General features: G+C 46.8%; 1 protein-coding gene across 3 annotated transcripts in view; it reads right to left on the bottom strand.

Annotated features, from left to right (window-relative positions):
* The window catches only part of GABPB2 (GA binding protein transcription factor subunit beta 2), a 515,551-nt gene that overhangs the window by 304,241 nt on the left and 185,725 nt on the right, over positions 1 to 25,585 (bottom strand). For 2 of the 3 annotated variants that reach the window (XM_069649775.1, XM_069649776.1), the window contains one exon: positions 4,751 to 4,918. In XM_069649775.1, coding sequence (XP_069505876.1) covers positions 4,751 to 4,918 — 168 coding nt within the window. The remainder of the gene's footprint in view (positions 1 to 4,750; positions 4,919 to 25,585) is intronic. The other variant, XM_069649777.1, reaches the window with a different exon arrangement.

Genomic DNA, 25,585 nt, shown 5'->3' with positions numbered 1-25,585 from the left:
GAATCGGCAGAGGTATGATTTGCGCAAATCAGCCCAGCATTTATTACCCAGACATCCCCGCAAAGTCTGAAATGTGGGGAAAAAAACGCATTTTCCGCACATTTCACTTGGCGCACCCAATCGAAACACGCTGCCAACACCACATGGCCTACCGTCCTGCATTCCCACAGGTGACCCGATGAAAACGGTACCTCGCATGTGTGGGTGCACCTACCTGGGTGCCAAGGGGAAAGACTAAAACACAGGTAACCCCAAGTCTGTTTCGAACACCTGAATTTGACACTTTCTCCAGACAAGCCCAACATACAGATATGGGCCTTGGGTGTCCAAGCCACCAAGGAAAACAGGGAACCCCATGCATTTCCAAAAAGAGGGCACGCGTGGGAATCCGCAGAGGTATGATTTGCACAAATCGGCCCGTAATTTATTACCCAGAAGCCCCGGCAAATTCCGGAATGTGCCGAAAAAACCCACATTTTTCACTTTGGCGGGGCTTCTGGGTAAAACATTCTGGTCGGCTTCGCGCAAGTTGGACCTCTGTGGAATCCTACTGGTGCCCTCTTTTCAGAAATGCATGGGGTTCCCAGTTTTCCTTGGTGGCTTGGACACCCTATGCCCAAATCTGTAGGTTATCTCCCCAAACCCTTTTGTGGTTACCAGTGGGTTAGCAGTTTCCCTTTGCGGCTAGATTGGTGAACCCACACATGTGAGGTACCGTTTTCGTTGGGACACCTGTGGGAACGCGGGAAGGTATGACATCGGTTGTTGGCGGCGTGTTTCGGTAGTTGAGCAGAGTGAAATGTCTGGAAATTGTGTTTTTTACCCCCAAATTTGGAATTTGCCGGAGGTTCTGGGTAGTAGATTCCAGGCCGATTTGCGCAAGGCAGACCTCTGAGGATTCCCACGGGTGTCCTCTTTTGGGCAATGCATGGGGTTCCCCGTTTTCTTTGCTGGCTTCCACACCCTAGGCCCAAATCTGTAGGTTGCCCACATGAACAAAATGGGCTGTGGCGAAAGGCTTGGGGTTACCAGAGGGTTACCATTTTCCTTTTGCGCCCCCGGTAGGTGCACACACACGTGAGGTACCTTTTTCGTCGGTACACCTGTGGGACCACGAGAAGGTATGACATCTGTTGTTGGCGACGTGTTTCAGTGAGTGTACACAGGGAACTGCCTCTGAAATTGGCTGGAACTGAAGACAATTCTCAGACATTTCGCTCTGGCCACCCACCGAAACACACCGCCAACAACACATGGCCTACCTTCCCGCGTCCCCACACATGTCCCGATGAAAACTGTATCTCACATGTATGGGTGCACCTACCGGGGGCGCAAAAGAAAAAGGGTAACCCTCTGGTCACCCCAAGCCTTTCGCCACAGCCCATTTTGTTCATGGGGCTGTCCTGCACTCCTCCCTGGGCTCAGGCGTCCATTCCTAGGAGCAAATATCTGGTCCCAGGGAGGGCTGCATGACATGGCACCCACTCCATTGCGGCTGCGGGGGGGGGGGGGGTCAACGCCCCATCCCATTAGAAAATTCCCAGACCCTTTGGGGTGCCCCACAGCCCCCCCTAAAAAGCGTTCCACCATTTTCACATTTTTCCTTTGGTAACCCAACTCCCCTTGGTGCAGAGAGGCACATTGATGTGCCAATCTGGCCCCGGGGTGCCAAAACCTTACTGCCCCACCCACTGGGGGCCTGTCCCACCATTTTTGGGGGCCCTCCCCCGCCTCACCCCAAATGGGTGGCAGGGGCACCTCATGCAGGCCTCCCTGGGCCTCCTACAAACAGCTGCATGAGGTACACCCCCCCCTCCATTTGGGGTGGGGGGAAGAGCCACCACAAATGGTGAGAAAGGCCCCCCCAAAGGGTGGGACAGTAAGGTGTGGGCACCCTGGCACCACATTGGCACACCAATGTGCCCCTCTGCACCAAGGCAGGTATAGTAAACAAAGAAAATAATTCTAAATGGCAGGCTGCCCTTTAGCGGGGGCTGAGGGGACCCCCTACACCGCTGTAGAATTTTCTAATGTGAAGGGGGGGTGCACCTCTCCACCCCCACCCCAATTGGAGGGGCGGCGCATCTCATGTAGCCCTCCCCAGGGGCAGATAAATTGGGGGGCTGTCCTGCACTCCTCCCTGGGCTCAGGCGTCCCTTCCTAGGAGCAGATATCTGGTCCCAGGGAGGGCTGCATGACATGGCACCCACACCATTGGAGGTGGGGGAGACGGGGTCACTACCTCGTCCCATTAGGAAATTCCCTGTCCCTTTGGGGTGCCCCACAGCCCCCCCTAAAATGTGTTCCACCATTTTCCATTTTTTTCTTTGTTTACGAAACTTGCCTTGGCGCAGAGGGGCACAATGGTGTGCCAATTTGGCCCCGGGGTGCCCAAACCTTACTGCCCCACCCACTGGGGGGCCTGTCCCACAATTTTTGGGGGCCCTCTCTCCCCTCACCCCTGCGTCACAAATGGATCTCTATTGATCCTGTTACAATGCTGCTTACGGATCAGGCGTCCTGCGCCCGATCCGTGAGCAGAAATGCCATACAATGGGTATCGTTGGAAAGGGGAGATTCTCCCCTTTCCAACGATACCCGCCTCGATCTCCGAAATACAGCCGGAGATCGAGGCTGACCAAGAAGGGCACTCACCTTCTTTCTTCATTGCAGCAGCCGAAAATGGCTGCTGCAGTGATTTTACTTTCAGTTTCACGCGGACGTGTAATCCAGCCCCCTGGCAGTGAGGGGGGGACCTCTCCCTCACATAGCCCGGGGGTTGGATTACAGTTTTGAGCTCTGCAGGGATCGCTCAAAACAAGGTGCCAAAAAGGACGAGCTATCTCGTCCTTGGCACTGCACATGCAATTCCAATCACGAGGTATCTCGTCCTTAGCACTTAAGGGGTTAAAGCAAAATCTTTAATGAACCTATAGTCTATTTTATCTGGCCTCTTTAGTTCATCATAGTTTACTGCTTCTTAGGTACATCGCATTTGTGAATGGTCAGTAGAATCTGCGTATGTATTGGTTTTATGAAAATTGTTTTAATTTTTTAAATAAACTTTGCTGAATGAATTCGCGAAAAGTGATTTTAATGTCAGGAAGCTGGTCTTTTCCTTCTTCAGTTCATCGCTCATGAAAAAAATATTTGAGGGGCCTCACTTTCTTGAGCCCCCATAATTAAATGTGTGCTCTTAGCCATGCTCCACTCCTCATGTCCAGTGCCAAGCACATGCTGCAGTTAAGACAAGGCTGTTATGGTCAAGTGGAATCCCCCTCATCACCCACTGCAACTTCCTTGTCGGCTGGGAGGTAGAGGATAACTTGTTATCAAGAGGGAAGACAACTCAAATAATAAAAGATGTACTAAGACTGTGCGCATTAACATTGTTGGATGTTATTGCAACCCGGTTGTATGATTTGATTCGCTCTGATAGGAGTTGATTTGGTCCGATATATGTTGCACTCCATACCAGAAGTACGATAGCTGAATTGTTATTTCCAGTCTTTTTCTCCTTCCTCTTATAGCCTCAATCGCTCAGTTTTCCTTTCCCAATTCCCCTGGCCCCTCAATGCATAATTATGAATGCTAGCTGCGTAAGAGCAAGTAGCTCTCTGCTGTACCCTGAAGGTATCTGGAGAGGCACCTACCGCGGATGCACGGACAATGAGCGGAACAAAAGTGTCCGTTGCTTAAGAAACCTCATTACAGATATTTGTGTTAAAATATGAGCGATGGCAAGAGTTCTATATAGTAACTGTGTAACACATAGCACCTCGATAAAATATGTTAAACACAAAATAAAAGAATCAGCAACACCATAGAGGGAGGGGAGGTAGAGGGGAGGGTAGACCTACAAAATTCACCACTGGGAAAGACATCAGGCAATTCTTACTCTCACTGCCAGAAGAAGACAGCCAAATAAACATGCATTTCAAGAGCTGCTATTAAATGCTCCCCTTACCCTGTACCAACAGCAGAGATTAAATGATAGGAAATACTTTGGGTACTTGTGAACCCTAACCTCAAAACAGTAATGAGGGGATATTGTGTATCTTGTGTGACCCATGCCCTCTGTGGACATACACAACCCCTTAACTTTATTTCTGAGCATGGTGTCTGCTTGAGCGCCAATCCCTTAAGTAATGGTACTGCTTTACTTTTAAATAATTTCCCAACTCCAGTCTACAGAACAAGTCTTTATTCTTAGTGGATAAGTGTCAGAATCTCTACAATTATTCCTGAAAGCCATACAATTCAGCAAGTCTACATTTTTTGTGAGGAGGCTGTCCGACTGAGGAAGGAAGCCATGGGGACATTACAAGGTAAACCCCCTTAAGTCTTGAGACAGTAATCCCTTGCCAAGTACAAACTGCTCTTCACAGGCTCCTGCCTGCTTCTCACAGAGATCTAGCTGTAGTCCCATCTATCAAGATCTTGCTGGTTTCCCTTTGGACATTGGTCCTTCGATCACTCAAAATCAGGTCCTACAACATTGCCAAGTTCCATTGTCACAACGCAGGGCCTCCACAAAGTGAGGAATGGAACAACACAGTCAAGTGGAAACTTTATAGACTTCTGTGGACAGTATGACGGAACTACATCAACCATTACTACTTGATAGAAAAGAACAGATTAAGTCTATAGAAGGACAGGCCGCCTGTAAACCACATCCAATAGACCATGTTATTACATCACAGCACCTTCAAATTACCATTCTGGAAAATGTCATGGAATAAGTGTTTACCCTAACCAGAAGTTCTACAATGTTCGTGTGCCCATCAGCTGCAGCCATGTGCAATGGGGTTCTATCGACCTTGGTGCGTGCATCCCTGCTAACACCAGCCCGCAGTAGAACTTCAGCAGTGGAGTAGTGTCCATATTGGGCAGCCAGGTGAAGAGGCGAAGTCCCAAGCTGCAAAACACACACAAAAATAGAGCAAACATGTTTAAATTATTTTTGTTTAAATGACTGCATACCGATACATTAAGAGAAGTACTGTAGTGGCAGTGCAAAGCAATGGGAAACTCTTCATACTGGTTTACAGAAATTGTGATAATGAACAGAGTGCTAGAAGGGTTTACAGCATGTTCCTTCTGTTTTCAGCTTAAAGTATAGTTTTGTCCTACCACCAGGAGTACTTTACCACCGTGGTAGTTCGGAGGGAGTGCTATTCTCAAGCTAGGAGTCAATTGATCGAAAATAAATGGCGGCACATTAATCAAGATTTATTACAAAAAAGTCAATTACCTTTACATTTGTATTAATACCCACAAATAATGAATTGTGCCAACAGTAGCCCATTTCTGGATGCATACGCTTGGGAGTCCGGTAATGCACATATTTGTAAATCTGAAATTGCTAAAGGCAACTTAAAAAAAAAATAACAGCTCCTTTCTTGATCCAGTAACATTTTTCATATTTTAGGTCAGGAAGGAATTCTGATTGAAGAAAACCAAGCAATGTAAATTCACATGTTAGCATGTGCGTACAACTCAATATGTGAATCATAACAGTATTTCTCAGTCTCACATGGCCTTTATGTATTTGGAGTGGTTTTAGTGCAGTTGGCACTGCAGTGAGTAGTTTTGCATAAAAATACTTGAAATACACAAAAAGGGACATTGCTTATATTTCACTTTCGCTGTAAAGGTTATTCAACGTAGCAACTAACTAAAGTCATTGAGTGCTGGAACTACTGCACAATAAATCCATGGGCCCTTTCCTTGCATACATATTGGAGGTCATCCCCAGGAAGGAGAATGGGCATGTAGTACAACAACCTTTTCAATATTTAAAAAATAAAAAGTGAGGGCTTCCTTGTGGGTCTCCCTTGTGCATACTTGCAGCCCCAACCATCAATCCTTTTAAGAGTGCAAGACCATCAACTGGGGACAGATCAAGGGGAGCATGGATGAAAGGGATCATGGTGCATAAGTAAAGTAGTCACTATGAGGAATAATTTACTAACTCTGACAGTCTGTCGCCTTTCCTTTATACACAGAGGAGATTAAAAAGAATCCCATCCCCTGATGGAGTGAATGAAATATTAATAACTATGACAGATGAGACATGCTTAAATGAAACATTCTGGGAAAAACTTGTCCTGACTTATCTGATCTGGAGCTGGTATCCAGAGTAGTACTTGCAGAAGACTTGCAGTGTGGCCAAAGTTGTTACCTCGCAGAGTTGGCAAAATACCCTTGGAAAGCCATTGAGGTTGCGTCCCATTAGTAGGAGGGGAGGATGTCCTTAATACGTACCATTAGAGTATCAATGCCACATCTATCCGATTTTTCTTCAGCTCCTTTTTAGGAACCAGAAATATCAGCCTTCTCTGCTTACTGGGTGTTTTCCTAAGTTATCCTAATTCTTTAAGTGGTATAATGGGTAGGCAGTGATGGAAAACATTTTTAAAGGAAAATGGTGGTTGACAGGTACAATTAACACTTTCAAGATAAACAACAAGGTCCAAACAAATATTAAAGTTTCAGAAACAGGAGGAAAAGAAAAATAAATCAATCAGATATGCAAATAACAGGTCTTACAATTGTCCAATGCCCAACAGAACCTTTGATGGGACACAGTCCCCTTTAGGAATTACATTGCGCAACCACAAATCAAAAATTCCTTTTAGGATACAAAGTATATTCAGATTGGTTGAGCAATCCAAATACAAGTTTATAAGTGAAAATCCCAGGCCTGCACAGAGCCCTATTTAACTGAGGAGCGCAAATACGACTCAAAAGACACAGAGGCTGCACGAAAGACAGTCACATACACCTCTCCAGGGTGCACTGGAGATTGAGAGGAGCTCTAACACCAGCAGCCAGAAGAGTTGCAGTGCAGGTTGAGATGGGTAGGGGTCTGCAATGGAGTACCAGAATGCCAAACCAATGGGATTATACCCCCCCCTAAATCATTTGGATTAAGGACCCCAGAAATGAGTGACGTGCAGAAGCCAGATGCAACACAGACCCCAGGATTACAGAGGGGGCTCCTTAGAGGAGCATCCTGCCATCAGTTTTCCGCTGATAAGCAGGATCGGCAGAGGTTCTACAGCCTTCGAACTAAACCAAGATGGCAGTTTCAGCCCAGGGATCCCAAAGAGGCAAAGGTGCAGAAAGCAAAGTCTCTTCTGAAGAAGCCTGCAGAGTGGCATCCTACCTTCACAAACAGGATGTGGTTATGTACCTGGTAAGGTCAGCAAATGAAGAACCCATGTCTGTGGCAACAGGGCCATTCAGGGACCCCCACCGATGAAGAACCAAGTAAAGGCATTGCAGCAGCTTCAGGAAGAGGAAAGCACAATAGGGACCCTGAAGGACAACAGTCTGCCCCAAGTACTGCAGGAGAAGCACTGGCGATCTTCACCAGAGAGAAACTGTGCCAGGTGCCTGTAATTGTCCAGGTGGCGAAAAGCAGCAGAAACCACCAGACCTCTGGAAGGATTCAGTGCATCAGTTTATGGACAGGTGACAAAGGTGGATCCCAGATTTCATACCGGGTAAAAAACGAAAACACTTTTCAGATGCAGTGATACTGGTCTTGCCAGATCAAGGGGATGGAGACGCACAGAGGATCTCTTCAGGTCACAGGAGAAAACTCTTCATGATCTAGCTAGAAGAGATTCAGGAGATGCTGTTGCAGAGAATGCCACCATTCTTAACAGCGTCCTTCTCCCACAGCTCTTCAAACCCACATTTGACAAAATACTGTTACAGTGCATCCGCTCCAGTCCACAAAATTGCAGGCTCGAGAGTGATCACAACCTTCAATCAGACAGTGCAGCACAATTCACTTTTGGTGGCTAGCCAATCAGTGCTGGTAGCCACATGGAATAGCTTGTGAGCATTTGCTGCATGGTCAACAGGAGAATCCCAGACATTGCACCCCCAGTGACACCCACTCGAGTCCTTTGTCGGGCCAGAGCTCACGTTACCCTAAATGATCATGCCCGGTTGACCGACATACACATACAAATGGCAGGCAGGTGCAGTTGCCAGGTTACTTAAATGCAACATAAGGAAACACTGCCAACAACCAGAAAATGGGCACACTGTCTTGGCAAGTTTACCTGCCCAAGCAAACAGGTAACCTTTGCAGAAACCACCACTTTAAGGCAATAAAGAGGCACACATCAGTCATGTCTCCAATGGTCAGGTGATGTTCGGTAAGATTTTCATATTTATGATACCTCTTCCTGACCTGTGGCCACCCCACAATGTTTTGCTTGTACTAGTTAACTATTTTACCTTGTCCCTAGGTGAAAGGGAATCTTTTTCCCCTCTCGCTTAGTCTTTTACTCTTTTTGGGTGCCCTTTCTGTGTCTCTCCATAGTGTATGGTTGGAGATAGTTTCCTACAACATTTGGGCTTAGGCTGGATAGCCCCTTTGGGCTCCCCTGTTAATTTCTCTTTCATATACTTTGTTTAAGTGAGCCAGCATCCCCCACCTTATGTGGAGTGCTGGGGGCATAAAATGTAACTTTTTGTTACAGATGCAAGTTTACTTTAATGGCTGGTGGCAGTGTAAGACATGCACTACTCACCCTAACTGCATTTCTGATGATTGTATCTACTTAGATTCACATGCTGCGCATATAGTCCGACAGCCAGTGGTAAACGAAGAGTACTGCACCTTTTTCGAGAATCGAAAGGGGACATCGACATGGGCGTGCCTGTAACACTATCCCAAAAGTGACGTAACATGCTGTGCATAGACTAGTTGGAGGTGGGTTGCGAGAAGGAACAGTAGTGAAAAGTTGTCTTAATACTGCTTTTCGACCTGAGAATCAGATCTAGAATGAGTGTCTAGGCAATAGTGTTTTGTAAAGGTGTGTACAGCACTCCAGGTTACCGCTTTGCAAATGGACTCTAGGGGAACATATACAAAGAAAGCTATGGAAGCCCCAGTACCTCGAGTAGAATGTGCTCTAGGCTTGAAGGGCAGCTCTCTTAGCAAAAGTATAACAGACTGTGATGCAATTGACATTGCTTGAGATGGCTGATTTAGAGATAGGATTCCCTTCTCTACCAGCTGCCACTGAAACGAAAAATGGGTTTGTCTTGCTCAGTCGTCTAGTTCTTTCCAGGTAAAACATGACTTCCCTGCGCACATCTAATGTGTGTAGGCTTCTTTTGGCCACGTTAGTGGGGTTCTGGAAGAAAGTAGGCAGTTCTTTTGATTGGTTTACATGGAACTTGGAATTAAATTTAGGCGCAAATCGAGGGTCGAGTGCGCAGAGCCACCTTCTCTGAACTGTAACGAAAGGGTCTAGAACTTAAAGGGCCTGTAGTTCATCAACTCTCCTTATAGAAGTGATAGCCACCAGGAAGGCTGTCTTATAGGTAAGATCTTTGATACTTGCCTTATGCATAGGCTCAAAAGGAAACCCCATAAGTCTAGTCAATACCACATTTAGGTCCCATCCGGGAGCTGGGTTGGAAATGAGGGGAGATGAATCCTTTTAACCCCTTCCATGAAATCCTTAATAACTGGTATTTTCCACCACAACACCTTCTGTTGTGACGTAGTGTAGGCCGAGAGAGCAGCCAAGTAAAATTTCAGGGAATTAAAAACCAGGCATGAGTCTAGTAGGTGAGTCGTGTACAAAACCATGAGTAGGAGAGCAGTCAATAGGAATGATGCCCTTGGAAGTGCACCAGATAAAGCGCTTCCATATAGAGCAGCAATATCGGGTGTTAGGTTTTCTCGCCTCCCTAAGTATGTCCATACATCTCTGAGGGAGTTGTAGGTGCCCGAACTCTGACCTCAGGAGCCAGGCTGCCAAGTTCAGGGTTTGCAGGCATGGGTGAAGAGTCTCCCCCTTGTCCTGAGATAACATGTTGTACAGGCAAGGAAGTTTCATTGGAGGAGATGGGGACATCTCCATCAGACGAGAGAACCAGGGTTGGCGGCCCAAATGGGGGCCACCAATATCATGGTGACTGGTTCCTGAGACGTTCCCATTGGATCGGTTCTGGGGGTACCTGGAGGCGTAATCTTGGCATTGAGCGTTCAAGAGTTGCAAACAAGTCGATCTCTGGGATACTCCATTGTGCGAAAACATTGGAGACGATGTCTTCGTGTAGTCGCCATTCGTACGGGCAGTGGGAAGTCTCTGCTGAGCATGTCCGCTAGAAGATGGAGTTCCCCTAGAACGTTTTGAGACAACAGGAACATCCTGTGTTTGAGAGCCCATTTCCAAATGTTCTGGGACAGCTTGGATAGCCCTGGAGAGTGTGTGTCCCGTTGCTTGTTCAAGTAGTACATACATGGCCGTGGTACCGTCTATGAGAATCAGGACCGTCTTTCCCTGTAACTGTGTCTGAAAGGCTTTCAGTGCTTTGAATACGGCTAACAGCTCTAACAGATATATGTGGTTGGATGTTACTTCTGGGAACCACACTCCATGCGACGTCTACTGAAGCAGATTTGCTCCCCACACCGTGACAGATGCATCGATCGTAAGAGTGGCTTCTACTGCGGGGGTGGTGAAGGCCTTTCCCTTCAAGAGGATTTCCCTCAGCCACCACTGCAGAGCGAGAATGAGGGCTGGTAAGACAACTACCAGATCTTCCCATTGTCCGCTGGCCTGACACCACTGGCTGTTGAGCCACACTTGCATAGGACGCAGACACGTGTGAACTAAATGCAGGTGTGAACTGTAAATGCAGGACGCCATCCTTCCCAACAGCCGCATGGCTTTGCGTACCGTCACCTCTCGACCGGCCACGTATTGAGGGATCTGAAACAGCATGTTTTGAACCCGCTCGGTGGGGAAGACCAGGCCATCTTCTGTTCGAATTAGAGCTCCTAGGAACTGGGGTCTAGGCTGGACTTCTTCTCTTCGATGGAGAATCCCAGGCTGAATAAGAGGTTTATCGTCTTTTGAATGTTCAACAGGCATGTTCCGTAGGAATCCCCTGTTATGAGACAGACAGTCATCGAGGTCAGGGTAAACCAGAACGGATTCTTTGCGCAGGTACGCTGCTGCCACTCCAAGTACCTTCGCAAACACCCTTGGCGTCGAGGCAATGCCGAAGGGGAGTTTTTTGAACTGATAGTGCTTGTGCTTGTCCTCCATCATGAACCTTAGGTATTTTCTGTGTGCCGGCAACATTGAAATATGAAAGTATGCATCTTTCATATGCAGTGTTGCCATGTAATACCCGTTTCAGCAAAGGGATGACCTCCTGCAATGTGACCATACGAAACTTTTGAGGTTTGACAAATTTGTTCGGTGGGCGCAAGTCTATAACAGGGCGCATGGTGAGATCCTTTTGGGTAGAAGGAAGTACACTGAATGAATATCCTTGTTTACCTGTAGAAGAGGGACGACCTCTTGCAGCAGGATGCGTAGGTGTTCTGGCGTCAGGCGTCTTGACTTTGGCAGTCTGAATTGAGGTGGTCAGCAAAATTCTATGCAGTACCCGTGGCCGACGGCAGGTCTTGAGCACCCACTGGTCTGTTATCCCTTCCTATGCATGAAGGAATGATTTTAGACATCTCCCGACCGGGGAGGCAAGAGAGGGGACCCAGATCTGAGGGTCATTTCTGACCCGAGGCCGGAGAGCCTCTAGCAGTGGAATTCCAGCTTCTACCCTTTCCACAGCGTTGTCCTCTAGGTGGATATGTATTGGTGGTGGGGTTAGATAATTGTTCTGACGACCAGTTGTTTCCGGAACCATACTGGTTTTGAGGGGAGCGAGATTGCCCACGAAAGGAAAGACGGGAGCCGCTCCCCCTCTTTTGTGAAGGTCTTTGGGTAATCTGGTTTAAGGTCTTGAGAGTCTCATGTTCCTTTTTGGCGGTCTCAAGTGCTTCATCCACGGCCTTGCCGAACAAGTTGGTCTCCTCAACCGGCTTGTTTATTAAGGCTGCTTGGGTTGCAGGCTTAAACCCGGAGTTCCTCAACCAGGTGTGCTGTTTTAGTAGCGTAGCCTGGGGCAAGGTCCTTCCTACTGTTTCAGCAGTGTCCAAAGTGTTTTTTAGAATGTTGTGGTTCTCTTGCTTGCCTTCTGATACAATTGCGAGCAGTCTAACTCGCATTGGTTCAGGGACCTCTTGAAGGCCCTCTTGCAGCAGGTTCCACTGTAAATCTGAGTAGCTAGCCAACAGAATGGTGTTGTTGGCTATTCGGGTGGAGAATGTAGCAGCAGTCAACCCTTTTCCCCAGAGGATACAACTTTTTGTCTTCTTTATCAGGTGGTGCCTCACCTGTAGACAGGAGGACACCCGCCTACTATCTCATAGTCTTAACTAACGGGGAATCCGGAGTGGCATGCCGTTTAATGTAAAGGGGGTCGGTAGGAGAAGGGCGAAACAACTTCTCTACCCTGGGAGTAACCGACCTGGTCTGAGCTGGTGTTAACAATGAAGGCACCAGATGTCTCTTGATATGGGATGGCCTGACTGGCAGGAGGCTTTTACTTCAGTATGTCCTCTACAAAATCCAAATCCGGCACAGCTTACTGAGTGGCGATTTGGAACTGTTCAGCCACCTCCTTTAAGATGGCATTAAACGCCATCTGATCATCCCCAGGTGAGGCCTGATGGACTGGAGTGGTAGGAGGGGAATCCATACACAGAGCGTCAGGGAGTAGGGGACGCCCAAGGTTGATTATCAACTGGATGGCTGTCTTCCCGATTATCCATGGGATCAGCAGGATCATCAGTAGGGTCACCAAAGGGATCATCATCCTGTACGTAGGGATTTATAGGAATCTCGTCATCAGTAAGGTCAAACATTTTCTTCATGGGGTTCCTCAAAGGTCCTCTGAAACTTGGCCATAGACGTATAAGGAAGCTCCTCAGGAGGCCTCTTGGGAGCAAACCTCTGAGAATTCAACAAACTCTCCAGTCTATTCATGCCCCCCTCAACCTTTCCCTGGTCCATGACGATGAACCAGGAGTCCAGGGGAGGAAAGGGGTCTTGACGATTTTCCTCCGCAGAACGTCGAGATTTTTCTCCTAAAGACTTTGATAAAGACAAAGGGCTCTCCGAGTACTATTTTCGGGGCTCCGGGCGTTGTGACGTGTCTCTAGACGCGTCTTTAGGCCATTCTTTCTGTTGCAACATCTCTTTCGACTGTTCCTTTTGTTTAACCGCCGTAGCGATCCTCACAATACTATTGCTGATGCTTGGGGTTACAGGGAGGTGAGACAGTTGAGCCAGTGGCTGCGCAGTGGATTTCGGCGCCACCGGGGCCTTAAGCGGTGTCTGCACTTTCTTCTGAAGCGTCTCAATGGACGCGTGTGTAAGGCTTCCCGGACGCATGCCGCAGAGCCTGAAAGCTGCCGAGAAGTTGACCACTGGACCTGAAACCGAAGAGGAAGATGAAAAATACAATTTCCAGTGACCGGAGAGCCTACTGTGTAACCGGAGACTGCGGTTACCCTTCCGTCCTATCGACTTGGGGGTTTCGAACGTGACTTCTACCCAGAGACTGATGAGATCCACTAGTCTAAGAAGACCTGCATTTTGACCCATCCCACAGCGTGCTACGACCTTGCGGGGCTGCAATATCCCAATACACTGTGACCTCGAGCCATTGCACAGTGTTCTGAATCCTGCTGAAACTTTGGGGCATCCAGCTGGACCTCCAGAGACTTTGTTTGAATCCTTGAAGTTCCCTCACCAGAGTGCTGGACCAGATTAGCGATGAGAATCCAACCATATATATTCAGTCTTCTCCTGGCTCCTGAAAAGGGTGCCAAAAACACAGAACTGCAGCCAGCCACGAACACACACTTGCCTGGAGCACTTCCCCGTTGATCCATGCTGCAAAATCCCTTCCAGTGTCCGGTCTTCAGTCTTCATGACAAGGAAATCATCGACCGGATTTCTGGCAGCAGATCCTGAAGACGTCCTGCTGCAAACTCTCTTCTTCTGTGCTGAGGTACTGTGCTGGCTGGGGCGTTACTTACCTTAAGACTTGTGCGATTCATGGGAAGCTTTGGGGGTGATTCGTGTGATTGGGAGTCCTCTCATCCAGTTCACTCAGGCGCAATGCTGGAATCCCTCTATGGCACCTTCTCAAGTCCCTGGACCCAAACTTTAAAGTGTACTACCTACTTGTTTTGAAGAGACTTCCTCAGGAACTTCGACTTTTCCTGCAACTGACCCCTCTCTCAACCTGGCTACAGCAGGCACCTAGACCACTAGGGTCCTTCTGCCTCAGAGAACTCATGCAATACACAAGCGAAGTACTGGATAAGAAAATGATTCTGCCTTGAAAAATATAAATGTTAAAACATGACTTACATGTGAAAGAGTTGGCTGGTAACTGTCCCTCAAAAATATGAGCAGTTACTAGTAGTAAGTTCTTATCATCCTTTGAATGTGTTTTGCCATTCTTAAAAGTGTATATAAAGTTATTTTACTCACCTGTGAATTGGTTCCCCCACTTCCCCAAAGGAATGCTGTTGCTTTAACTAACTATTTCTTTCAGAATATAAGTCTATGTTTACCAACTGGGTCTTGCTTCCCCTGACCTGCTGTATAGCCTGTCTAGAATAGGTCTGCTTGGCTTTTTCTTACCTTAAATAGCTGTGTGCAATTCTTAACAAGTATTGTGGGTTTTACTAGCCTTGGTCTGCCTGTGCCATACTAAATTCCACTGATCTGAAAGGCAACTGCAATATTTTATTACAATATTAGGTTTTACTGACATAGTGGAACAGAGGGTTATCCTGAATGTAGTCATAGGTTTATACTGTTCCATGAATTTGTGTTACACTATTCAGAAAACTATCCTGGTAACGGGGTTGGTTTACTAACCGATTTATTAGCCGAGTATCCTTGCATAAATGACAGGGTCTACTACCCTGGACTTACTGTAAGTAATCTAAAACTAACTTGTGTTTTTACTCTCCTGAATAGGTTTGTTCTATTGTAAATGTGTAGGATTGGGTCAGACTTGCCTAGAAGAACAAGTTACTTAACTGTAACGTTCTTTCGACTGGATGTTCCTCATCTTAGGTATATATCCTTATCTTCAGCTTTGCTGCATGGGGGGAAAAAAAAATCTCCCCAGTGGCCGCTCCACTCGAGGCTGCGGCATCGATGTCCCTCGGTGGCATCTGTCGAGCGCTGACGCCATCCGCTTTATAAATGCTTTGAGCGTGCCCGTTGGCCTCAGTTCTGTTTTTTCGTATATTGTAGACAATTGATTCTAGGTAATGGCATGCCTCTTTTGAACCCAAGCCTTAAAGGAACTTTGAGTGTAAACCACGTAAACTGTACTGTGGGGTGGACCGGGATGGTCAATGAGGAATCCGTAGGAGGAACATCCAATCGAAAGAACATTACAGTTGGTAAGTAACTTGTTCTTCGAATGGATTGTATCCGCCCACGTATTCCTCATCGTAGATAGCCTTCCAAAGCTGTTTTGTATTGGAGGAGGGAGTACAGAGCTATCAATCATGTACAGAATGAAGTACTGATTTAGACCTCCCTGTGAAGAAGTTGAATTTAGAGCATAGTGTTTTATAAATGTATACATGGATGACCAGGTGGCTGCTGCGCAAATATCTTGCACTGGGACACCCCTTTGGAAGTGCTGTTGAAGTCGCCATGCCCCTGGTTGAATGAGCCCTCAGCCCCCATCTGGAGGATCTTTCCCAGCCAATCTAACATTCAGTTGTAGCTGAAATTATCCATCTAGACAATGTTTGCTTAGTCACTGCCAGTCCCAATTTACGGCCAGTGTATCCCACAAAGAGTTGGTCACACTCACATAATCTTGCCAGTCTTGAAATATAGAAACTAAGAGCCCTCCCAGGGTCTAATCTATGTAGCCTTTCCTCCTCCTTACTTGCGTGAGAGGGAGCGTAAAAAGCAGGCAGTTTTTTTTGTGACAGGTGAAAATCTGAGACAATTTTTGGCAAAAAAAGAGGGTTTGACCACAAGAACAACTTTCTTTTTGTAAAAGACGGTGTGAGGAGGCCCGCTAGAAAGTACTTGCAGCTCACTCACCTTGTGGGCTGATGTAATTGTCACTAGAATAACAAGTTACTTACCAACTGTAACTCTTCTTTTGATTGGATGTTCCTCCCACGTATTCCTCATCTTAGAAATAGCCTTACCTTCAGCTTGCTGCTTCAGAAATTTTTCTCCTTTCCACCAGAGGGCGCTCCCCTCGAGGCCGCGGCGTCGATGTCCCTCGGCGGCACCCGTCGAACACTGACGTCATCGCCTGTATAAGAGCCTCGAGCGCGTCCGCTGGCATCAGTTCTGTTTTTTCGTATGTTGTAGTCAATTGATTTTGATTAATGGCGTGCCGATTTTGACCCAAGCCTTAAAAGAACTTAGAGTGGAATACACGTAAACTGTACTGTGTGGTTGGTTGGGAGGGTCGATGAGGAATACGTGGGAGGAACATCCAATCGAAAGAACGTTATAGTTGGTAAATAACTTGTTCTTCAAATGGATTGTGTTCTCCCACGTATTCCTCATCTTAGATAGACTCCCAAAGCAGTTTTGTCTCGGAGGTGGGAGTACAGAATTTTTCTAATCATGTACAGAATGGAGTACAGTTTTAGCTAACAGACTTCCTTGAGAAGAAGAAGAGTCCAGAGCATAATGTTTTATATAGGTGTGCATGGATGACCATGTGGCTGCTGCATGTCTTGTACAGGGATACCCCTTTTTAGTGCTGTCGAAGTTTCCATGCCCCTGGTTGAATGAGCTCTCAGTCCATCAGGTGGTTCTTTCCCAGCTAATCTATATCATTCTGTTATAGCCAAAATTATCCATCTAGATGATGTTTGTTTGGTTACCGCCAGTCCCAATTTGCATCCAGTGTACCCACAAAAAGTTGATCACACTGATGTATTTTTGCCAATCTTGAAATGTAGAAACTAAGAGCTCTTCTGGGATCTAGTCTATGTAGCCGCTCCACTTCGTTGCTTGCATGAGGAGGAGGGTAAAAAGTAGGTAAAGTTCTTTTTTGTGACAGATGAAAGTCTGAAACAATTTTTGGCAAAAAAGATGGTTTAATGATAATAATTTGGCATTTACATAGCGCTACGACCGCTCAGGTATCTGAGCGCTGCTTATTATTACCCACGGTGTGTGGTGCTCATTTATCGACCTCGGAAGGATGAAAGGCTGAGTTTGGCCCCGCCGGGATTTGAACCTGCGTTAGCAAGCTCTGCACATATGTCAAAGCGAGCGCTCTACTCGCTGTGCCACTTGACCGGCTTTAACTGTCCTTATAAAAGATAGTGTGAGGAGGACCACTAGAGAGCGTCTGCAACTCACTTACCCTGCGGACTGATGTCAATGCTACAAGGAGTATTGTTTTCAAAGTAAGGAGCCTTAGCGGACAAGAGTGCAAAGGCTCAAATGGAATACATGTGAGAAATTTTAGCACCAAGTTCAAATCCCACACTGGAACCTGGAAAGGTATTGGTGGAAATACATGGTTTAACCCTTTCAAGAATTGAATTATTAAAGTTATCTTGAAGTAAGATTCTTCTGAAGAGCGCTTAAAAATGGATAGCGCTGCTAAGTATCCTTTTATCGTACCAACCTGGAGCTCGAGATTAGCTAAATGTAACAGAAAAGATAAAATTGAGGGGATATTACATTGAAATGGGTCCACATTCTTTTCTCTGCACCAGTTACTGAACTTATTCCAACAACACCGATACAGAGATTTGGTTGCTGGCCTTCTGGCTGAAAGCAAAATCTCCATCACGTCATCCGGAAGATCCCAATCCTTGTATCTCAACCTCTCAGAAGCCATGCGTGAAGGTTGAGTGTGTTGACCTCCGGATGGAGAACATGACCTTCCTCTCGCGAGAGAAGATCCCCTCTTCTTGTAAGACATATTTGAGGGCAGATGGACATGTCTAGAAGGTCAGGTACCACGTTCTCCTGACCCAATCCGGGGCAATTAGGATCATGGTTTTCCTGAACTTTCTCAACCTCCTTATTACCGGAGGGATCACAGGGACTGGAGGAAACGCATACAGAAGAGAAAACTCCCATTCCACTACGAATGCGTCTCCTAGAGCTCCTCTCGGGGGAAATTCCCTTAAGCAGTACAGTTCGCACTTCCTGTTGACACTGGTCGCGAACAGATCCACCTGCGGGGTTCTCCAAAGGGCACAGATCTCTTGAAGAACTTCCTGAGCTAGTTCCCACTCGTGGGAGACTGTACTCTGCCTGCTCAGAGCGTCCCCTGCTGTGTTTTGCTCTCCGGCTAGATGAATTGCCGAAAGAGAGATCCCTTCTTGTACTGCCCAGAACCAGAGTTGCATCGCCTCTCTGCACAGCGGCAGTGACCCTACTCCTCCTCTCTTGTTGAGGTAGTACATGGCCACTGTGTTGTCCGTCATTATCAGGACATTCTTTCCCCGTGCAGAGGACAGGAAGGCCCTTCAGCGCTAGTCTGATTGCCCTCAACTCCAAAAGGTTGATGTGTAGTTTGGACTCCGATGGAGACCAACGACCGCTGATTGTCAGATCGTTGGTATGTGCTCCCGACCCTGTGAGTGAGACGTCCGTCACTACTATCATCTCCGGCCATGGTTGCCAAAAAGATTCTCCTCTGAGAATATCATGTTAGCAAGCGCACCATTGTAGATCCTGTGCTACTTTGGCTGGAACCTGCAACAGATCTGACATTTCCCCTGAAAATTTAGACCATTGAGTTCTGAGAGCCCATTGAAGGGATCTCATTCTCAATCTGGCTTCTGGCACCAGAAAAATGCAGGATGCCATCAGACCGAGCAACCTGAGAAAATCGAAGGCGGGAGGATACTGGGCATTCTGGAATCTTGTTACTATCTGCAGAATGTGGTGAGCTCTCTATTCGGGAGCAAGTATCCAGGACTGCTCCAATAAACTGGAGTTTCTGTGATGGTATCATGTTTGACTTTTTTAAATTCAGAGAAAGCCCTAGTTTGTGAAGGAAGTGACAAGTCTTGGACAGATGATCCTGGGCTTGCTCCGGGGAACGTGCTCTGATCATCCAATCGTCCAGATAGGGGTAGACACGAATCCCCCCCCCCCTCTCCTGAGACTCGCTGCCACCACCGCCATCAACTTTGGGAAAACTCTTGGGGCGGAGGTTAACCCGAATGGCAGAACTCAAAACTGATAGTGAGACTTGCCAATCGCAAACCTTAGGTACTCTGTGCTTGAGATGGATTGGCACATGAAAGTAAGCATCCTGAAGGTCCAATGATACCAACCAATCCTGGAGTTGGAGAGCCTGAAGGATCTGAGAAAGTGTGACCATTTTGAACTTGTCCTTCCTTAAGAACTTGTTCAAGTTTCTCAAGTCCAAGATGGGTCTCGGTCCTCTGTCCTTCTTTGGGATAAGGAAATATGGGGAATACCAACCCTCGTTCCACGCTGCTACAGGTACATGTTCTATTGCACCTTTCTGTAGCAGGGTTAAGACTTCCTGCAATAGGAGCGGATCCGGATGGTTGACAAAGTTGTATCCCGGGGGTGATTCTGAGGTTTCTTTAGAAAAGGAAGGCAGTAACCTTGGGATACTGTTTCGAGTGCACAAGCATCTGAAGTAATGCCCCGCCATTCTTCTAGATGCTGTGAGATTCTGCCTCCCATCGGGGTCTTGTGGGTCAAAACCTCAGAGTGGTTTTGCGGCAGCTGCAGCAGCGGCTGAAGGGACAGATGCTGCTGCTAGGGCATATCTAGCACCTTTTCCTCACCCCCAAGGAAATTTGCTTTGACCTCTTTGACAGGCCTGTCCTCTTCCTTTTTCAATTGAGGTGTAATAACGAAAAGTCCCCTCTAGGAAGATGAGCCTGTGTAGGGGCGTTGCTGAAGTTGTCTTATAGCGGCACTGAGAGATTTAGCCGCCACTTTGGAGGTCTGCAGCTTCTCCAAACTTTCATCCGCCTTGCTGCCAAACAACCTCGAGCCGTCAAAAGGCATATTAAGAAGCCAGGATTGCACATCCGGTGCAAAACCAGACTTTCTTAGCCACACAAATCTGCATAGCACCGTGCTAGTTGCCGTGTCCAAACCAGATTGGAGACATTCTCCCGAAGCCTCATTTCCATCCCTTATTATGGCTAGAAAGCCATCACGCTCTTCACCTTCTGGGATGTGTTCAGCTGCCGCTGACATGCAGCCCCACAGGGCATATGTGAACCATGCCAAGGTACAGGTTACATTAGTAGACTTCAAAGCCATACTCCCTGATGTAAAAATCTTCCTAGACCATGCATCCACCTTTTTATCGTCCCTATCTGGAGGGATTGTAGGGTATGCAGCATTTCTTGTGGAAGTGGCTGCTTGTACTACCAGACTTTCTGGAGTTGGACGTTTACTCAGGTATTCTGGATCAGAACTGCAGGGTCTATATTTAGACACAGATGTTTTATTAACTGCTGGGATGGCTTCAGGGTGTTCCCATGCAGAACTAACCCTTCACTGCAAGGCAATGTGAAAAGGGATAATGGGGTCTTGTTGAGGAGTTCCTGATAGTATATGAGCCATGTCATCATCTTGACAGACTGGTGAATTTCTACCCCAGCCCATAAATTCTGCAACTCTATTCATGAGTTTTCTGTAACCCGCATCAGCCTGCTCTGATGGGTCTGGCTTGTCAAATTTGTACTCTGGAGAAGTGTCCAGACCACTTGCAGTCTGTAAAACATTCTTGTAGATCTTCAATTTTTGATTGAGGATTAATTCATTCCTCTGGAACAGATCTTGTGCCAAATTTAACACCAGCAGAGGCGACTTCTTCCTCTTCTGATGATTCTCCCTCATAGATCGATGGGATGGTCCGGAAAAAGTCATGTCTATTCTCGGGTTTTTCCCTTACAAAAGGCTTGGGCTTCGACGTAAACGTTGATGGCGCTGATGTCATAACCACATCCTTCGACGTTATTGAGGGAACCTTCTATGACCTCAATGTAATCCTCGAGGGGGTTGCGGAAACTGTCAAAGGAGCTTTCGAAGTTATCGAACGTGTTCTCAACGTAGTTTACTTCGAAGGAATTTTCGACTCGAGGGCCTTCGAAGTCTTCGATGGTGATTTCGATAGCGTATGATGTTTCGATGCTATTTTGTTTCCTTCTACCTTCGATTTTCGCACCGTAGGGTCTTTTTCATGAGGTAATCGAGAAGAGTCCCTCGATGACACCCTTGATGACTTTTTAATCAGCTTTTCTTGTTTTGGACCTCCCTCTGTCATGTTTTCTCGCGAGTAGGGGCATGGTCTTCTTTAGCCTTTTTTGAGGGGGTCTGAGCCGCGTTCTAAACATTTTTTAGCATGGAAACTCAAAAGGCTTCCCATTTACTCGGGGAGTCATGCTTTGATGGGCATGCTATCACCTCCTCCGAAGACGTCGAGGAGGATGAGGGAGATCGATGCCATCTTTTCTTTGTCTTTTTGGATGACAAAGAAGACTTTCTCCATCTACTCCTCGACCTATGCTTTTTACAATACTTTTAAGTAGACTTCGATGAACCCTCCCTTATCGCCAGTTTACCTCTGTGTTCTTTCAAGGCTTTGTGGGTCATCGACTGGCACGAACCACAGTCTTCAATTCGGTGGTCGGAACCCGAGGCACCAAAGGCAATTTTTGTGTGGATCAGTCAGACATTTTCTTTCCACACTTCGGACATTTTTTAAAACCCGTCTTCGGCATGGAAGGGTTCGAAGAAGACAACATAGCTTTTTCTTCACAAAAGATTGAAGTGCCGTTTGAAACAATCCGAAGCGAAGCGAACGGAAAAACAGAACTCAAGCCAGCAGGCGCGCTCGAGGCTCTTATACAGGCTACAGTGTTCGACGGGTGCCGCCGAGGGACATCAACGCCGCAGCCTCAAGTGGAGCGCCCTCTGGTGGAAAGAAGAAAAAAAATCCGAAGCAGCAAGCTGAAGGTAAGGATATATCTAAGATGAGGAATACATGGGAGGACACAATCCATTCGAAGGGGCGGTTATCTGCGGGCCGGGCGGGACTTCAATTGCACTCTGGACCTGAAGATGGACAGGTCGGATGGAAGACTAGCTCACCCGTCCCAGTCAGCTAAAGTGTTGAACACACTGTTGCAGGCCTTTCAATTAGTGAACGTTTGGAGGGAGCGACACTCGCAAGATTGGGGGTGCTCACACTATTCTGCCACACAGAACCTGTACACAAGGCTAGAGTATGTGTTCACCGGGAGGGATACGCTACAGGAGATGGTACTTGCAGAATATAAAGCTATAGTCCAGTCGGATCATAGCCCTCTGGTGGTGACTTGGCAGGCCCTACCGCTCCGTGCAAGGATCCTGACATGGAGACAGAAGGCAGAGGGACTAAAGGATACAGGATTCCGGGAGGATCTGATGGTGGAGGTGAAGGGGTATTTCGAACATAATACAGGCAGTGTGGACTCAGACGGGGTGTTGTGGGAAGTGTTTAAAGTGGTAGTAAGGGGGCCGCGATAGTCAAATCCAAGGGGTTGCAGGAGGTCGTAACCCGGGTATTAAAAGGAACGGAAGAGACATTGGAAGTGACTATGCGGGAGGGGGCAGGATCCCCGGAGGAGGCCAGGGTGGTATCCTGATTGCAACAGGAGTGTAGAGATCACTGGGAAAGGCTAGGTAACCTAATCTATAACAAATATGATGAGAGGCAGCACAATGAAGGAGATAAACCGGGCATATTGTTAGCCTGGTTATATATTAAAGTGAGACCCCCCACCACCCCGGCAGACTCTCAGGGCGGTGAAGGGGGAAGACAGACAGTTCCAGGAAACCCAGGAGGGCGTTAAGCACTTCTGTGAGTATTATAAGATGTTATATGACGCTGTGGGAGGGGAGGAATTGGATATACGAGAGGCATTAACCAGGATTACGCTCCCCAAACTGGATGTAACAGAGAGAGAGAGTCTCGAAGTCCCTAGAACAATTGAATAATTAGAGGATATGATATAACAGCTGCCTACCAGCAAGGCCCCGGGCAGATGTACTCCCCAGTGAATTTTATAAAGCATATAGTGCGGAAATACTGCCCCCACTATTAGCAATGTTGAATGAGGCACTTAGCATGGGTAGACCGAGTCTCTGTGGGAGGCGATAATTGTCCCACTCCTCAAACCAAATAAGCTAGATACAGATTGTGGATCTTATAGACCCCTCTCACTACTTAACCAGGATGGGAAGATCCCGACGGCTGTCATGGAGAATAGGTTGAGACCAGTGATGAGCAAACTTATACACACCCAGACCAGACAGGCTATGTTTTGCATAGGAATATAACAACTTAAGGCGACTACACCATAATTGACTACACCCAGAAAGCAGGGCAGGAGGCGGCGGTGATCTCACTCGATGCTGTTAAAGCGTTTGACTCTGTCAAATGGCTCTGGCTACTAGCGGTCCTGGAGGAGTACGGGATCGGGCCTACATACCAGAAGTGGGTGCGATTATTGTACAGTGAGCCAGTAGCAAGGGTCAAAACGGGTGCTATGATTTCCAAACAATGGCAACTGAGCAAAGGTACCAGACAAGGCTGCCCGTGGTCCCCACTGCTGTTCATACTAGCGTTAAAGGCGTTGGCGGTGTACCAGAGGAAGGAGTATAGGGAAGCGGGGATCAGTATTAAGGGGAAACAACACCTGACATAGTTGTATGCGGATGACATGCTACTGTACCTGTACTAAAAAAACTGGTGTGATCCAGGCCTCCTTGATGTTATCAGGGACAAATGTTTCCTGTAAAGAGCGATTAATAAATCTGGTTACCCCATGGAACAATGGAACTCAGAAACTCTTTGAACAGGGAAGATATCCCCTTTACATGATAAAGGTTTCATTCCATGAACTATATTGGTAACTTCACTTTCCAACACCTCTTTAAAAACAAATGAGGGATTTCAGTGCTAGCCACTATACAAGATGGAAGAAGTAAAGTTTCTGTATTTAGTAAACATTTTACATGATCATATATACATTGTTGATGTTGCAGTTTTTTCTGTACGAAACTGTCCTGGATGCAGTGACACCATTTACTGTCAATAACGGCATGCATTTCAACCGGTGTCCCCTTTAATTCCTGTAAAACTGCAAACACCTCCCTTGGCTTTGATTTTGCCGACTCAATCCTGGCATTGCTTAATTTCTTCGGACACACACACACACACCCACACACACCCACACACACCCACCCACACCCCCACACCCCCACCCACCCCCCCCTCCCCCACACACACAGTAGCAAGAGGCAACTGTCAGTAAACTAACCAGCTCAAACCAGCTTTGACGCACCAGACGTCTTAAGAGTCAGCAAGAACTAGAAAAGCAATGGGAATTGTATTTCGGACATGAATTCTGAAGCGGTTCAATACAGTTCCGGAATAACCCACAATAGTAAAACTTATTCAAGAAACCCCTAAATGCTAATAAGCTCTACGAAGGAGAGGTTTAAAAACAATCTAAAATACAATTAAAAAAACTAGGCATATATTCTCAAATAAGGTGCAATGAAATATAGCAGCATAACAAGCTTCTTTTTAAAGTAATTCTTTACAATTTAGTGCAGCTCGGCTTCTATATACCGGCACAAACCGGCTTGGATGACACACAGCATACATTTATAAATCTGGCTAAGGATACTGTAAGGAAGGCATGATATCAACAGTAAGACGGACACAAGTGACCACAGTTCAAGGGGTTTTATTGAAGATATGATAAACTCCTATCTAAACCTAAATCTACAGATGGGAGCAAGCAACGACCCTCAAATAATAATAATGCAGTCCTAGTGGAGTCTCGTTGAAATAAAAAGAACTACACTAAACATCTATTGCCAATCCCTACAGCTAAATACAAATAGTGTGGGGTAGTGTTTATGAAAAAGAAAAGGGTTCACAAAATGATACATCAGGATGTTCAGACAGTTGGCCTCCCCCCCATGCCGACGTTTCGAGCACGGGACAAGGCGGTTCACTTGAGCAAAGCACACACTCTGGCTTCTTTGGCACAAGGATACAGTTCCATAAGTCTCTTGATTCCGAGGGCCTGATGTACAAAACAAAAACACCAAGTTCCTTTACTTTATTAAATTCGGGCGATTTACACTGGATCGCCCTCAGCCGGGCTCAGATCCCTTTTATATCATGGTTGTTATTGTGGATCCCATCTTCCGGGCTAGATCCGTTTTTACAATGTTCAGAGAATATTTGTTCTCGGATGACTCACGGTTCACCCTGGATACTCCTCTGCCGAGTTCAGATCCTTCCTTTTTACAATTAGTCTCCCTCAGCTGGGCTCGGGCCAATTCCAATTTGCATAACAGTATCGAAGACTTTCGAATTTGCACAGTTTTTATTTTAGCTTGACCCTTTGCAGGACCACTTAGATTTCGAAATTCCCTTCTCACAGTTGCCAACCAGTTGGATACCTAACGGAGACCTTCAAATGAAAGCCCACGTGGCGCCGGACCACTGTCTACGGTATCTTTCTTGGCTATTGTGTCGCTCATCACATACGTTTCACACACTGTTCTCTTTCGATTTCTTCATACATTGCAGCTTGTACTCATGGTTCTAACACAGGCTGGTCCGGTATCAGTCTCTCCGACTCAACGGCTGT

Source organism: Ambystoma mexicanum, chromosome 1p, assembly GCF_040938575.1.
Source record: "Ambystoma mexicanum isolate Mex_15411 chromosome 1p, UKY_AmexF1_1, whole genome shotgun sequence".
Taxonomy (NCBI): Eukaryota; Metazoa; Chordata; class Amphibia; order Caudata; family Ambystomatidae; genus Ambystoma; species Ambystoma mexicanum.
The sequence above is the reverse complement of the archived record's forward strand: the minus strand, read 5'-3'. Positions and strand labels throughout refer to the sequence as shown.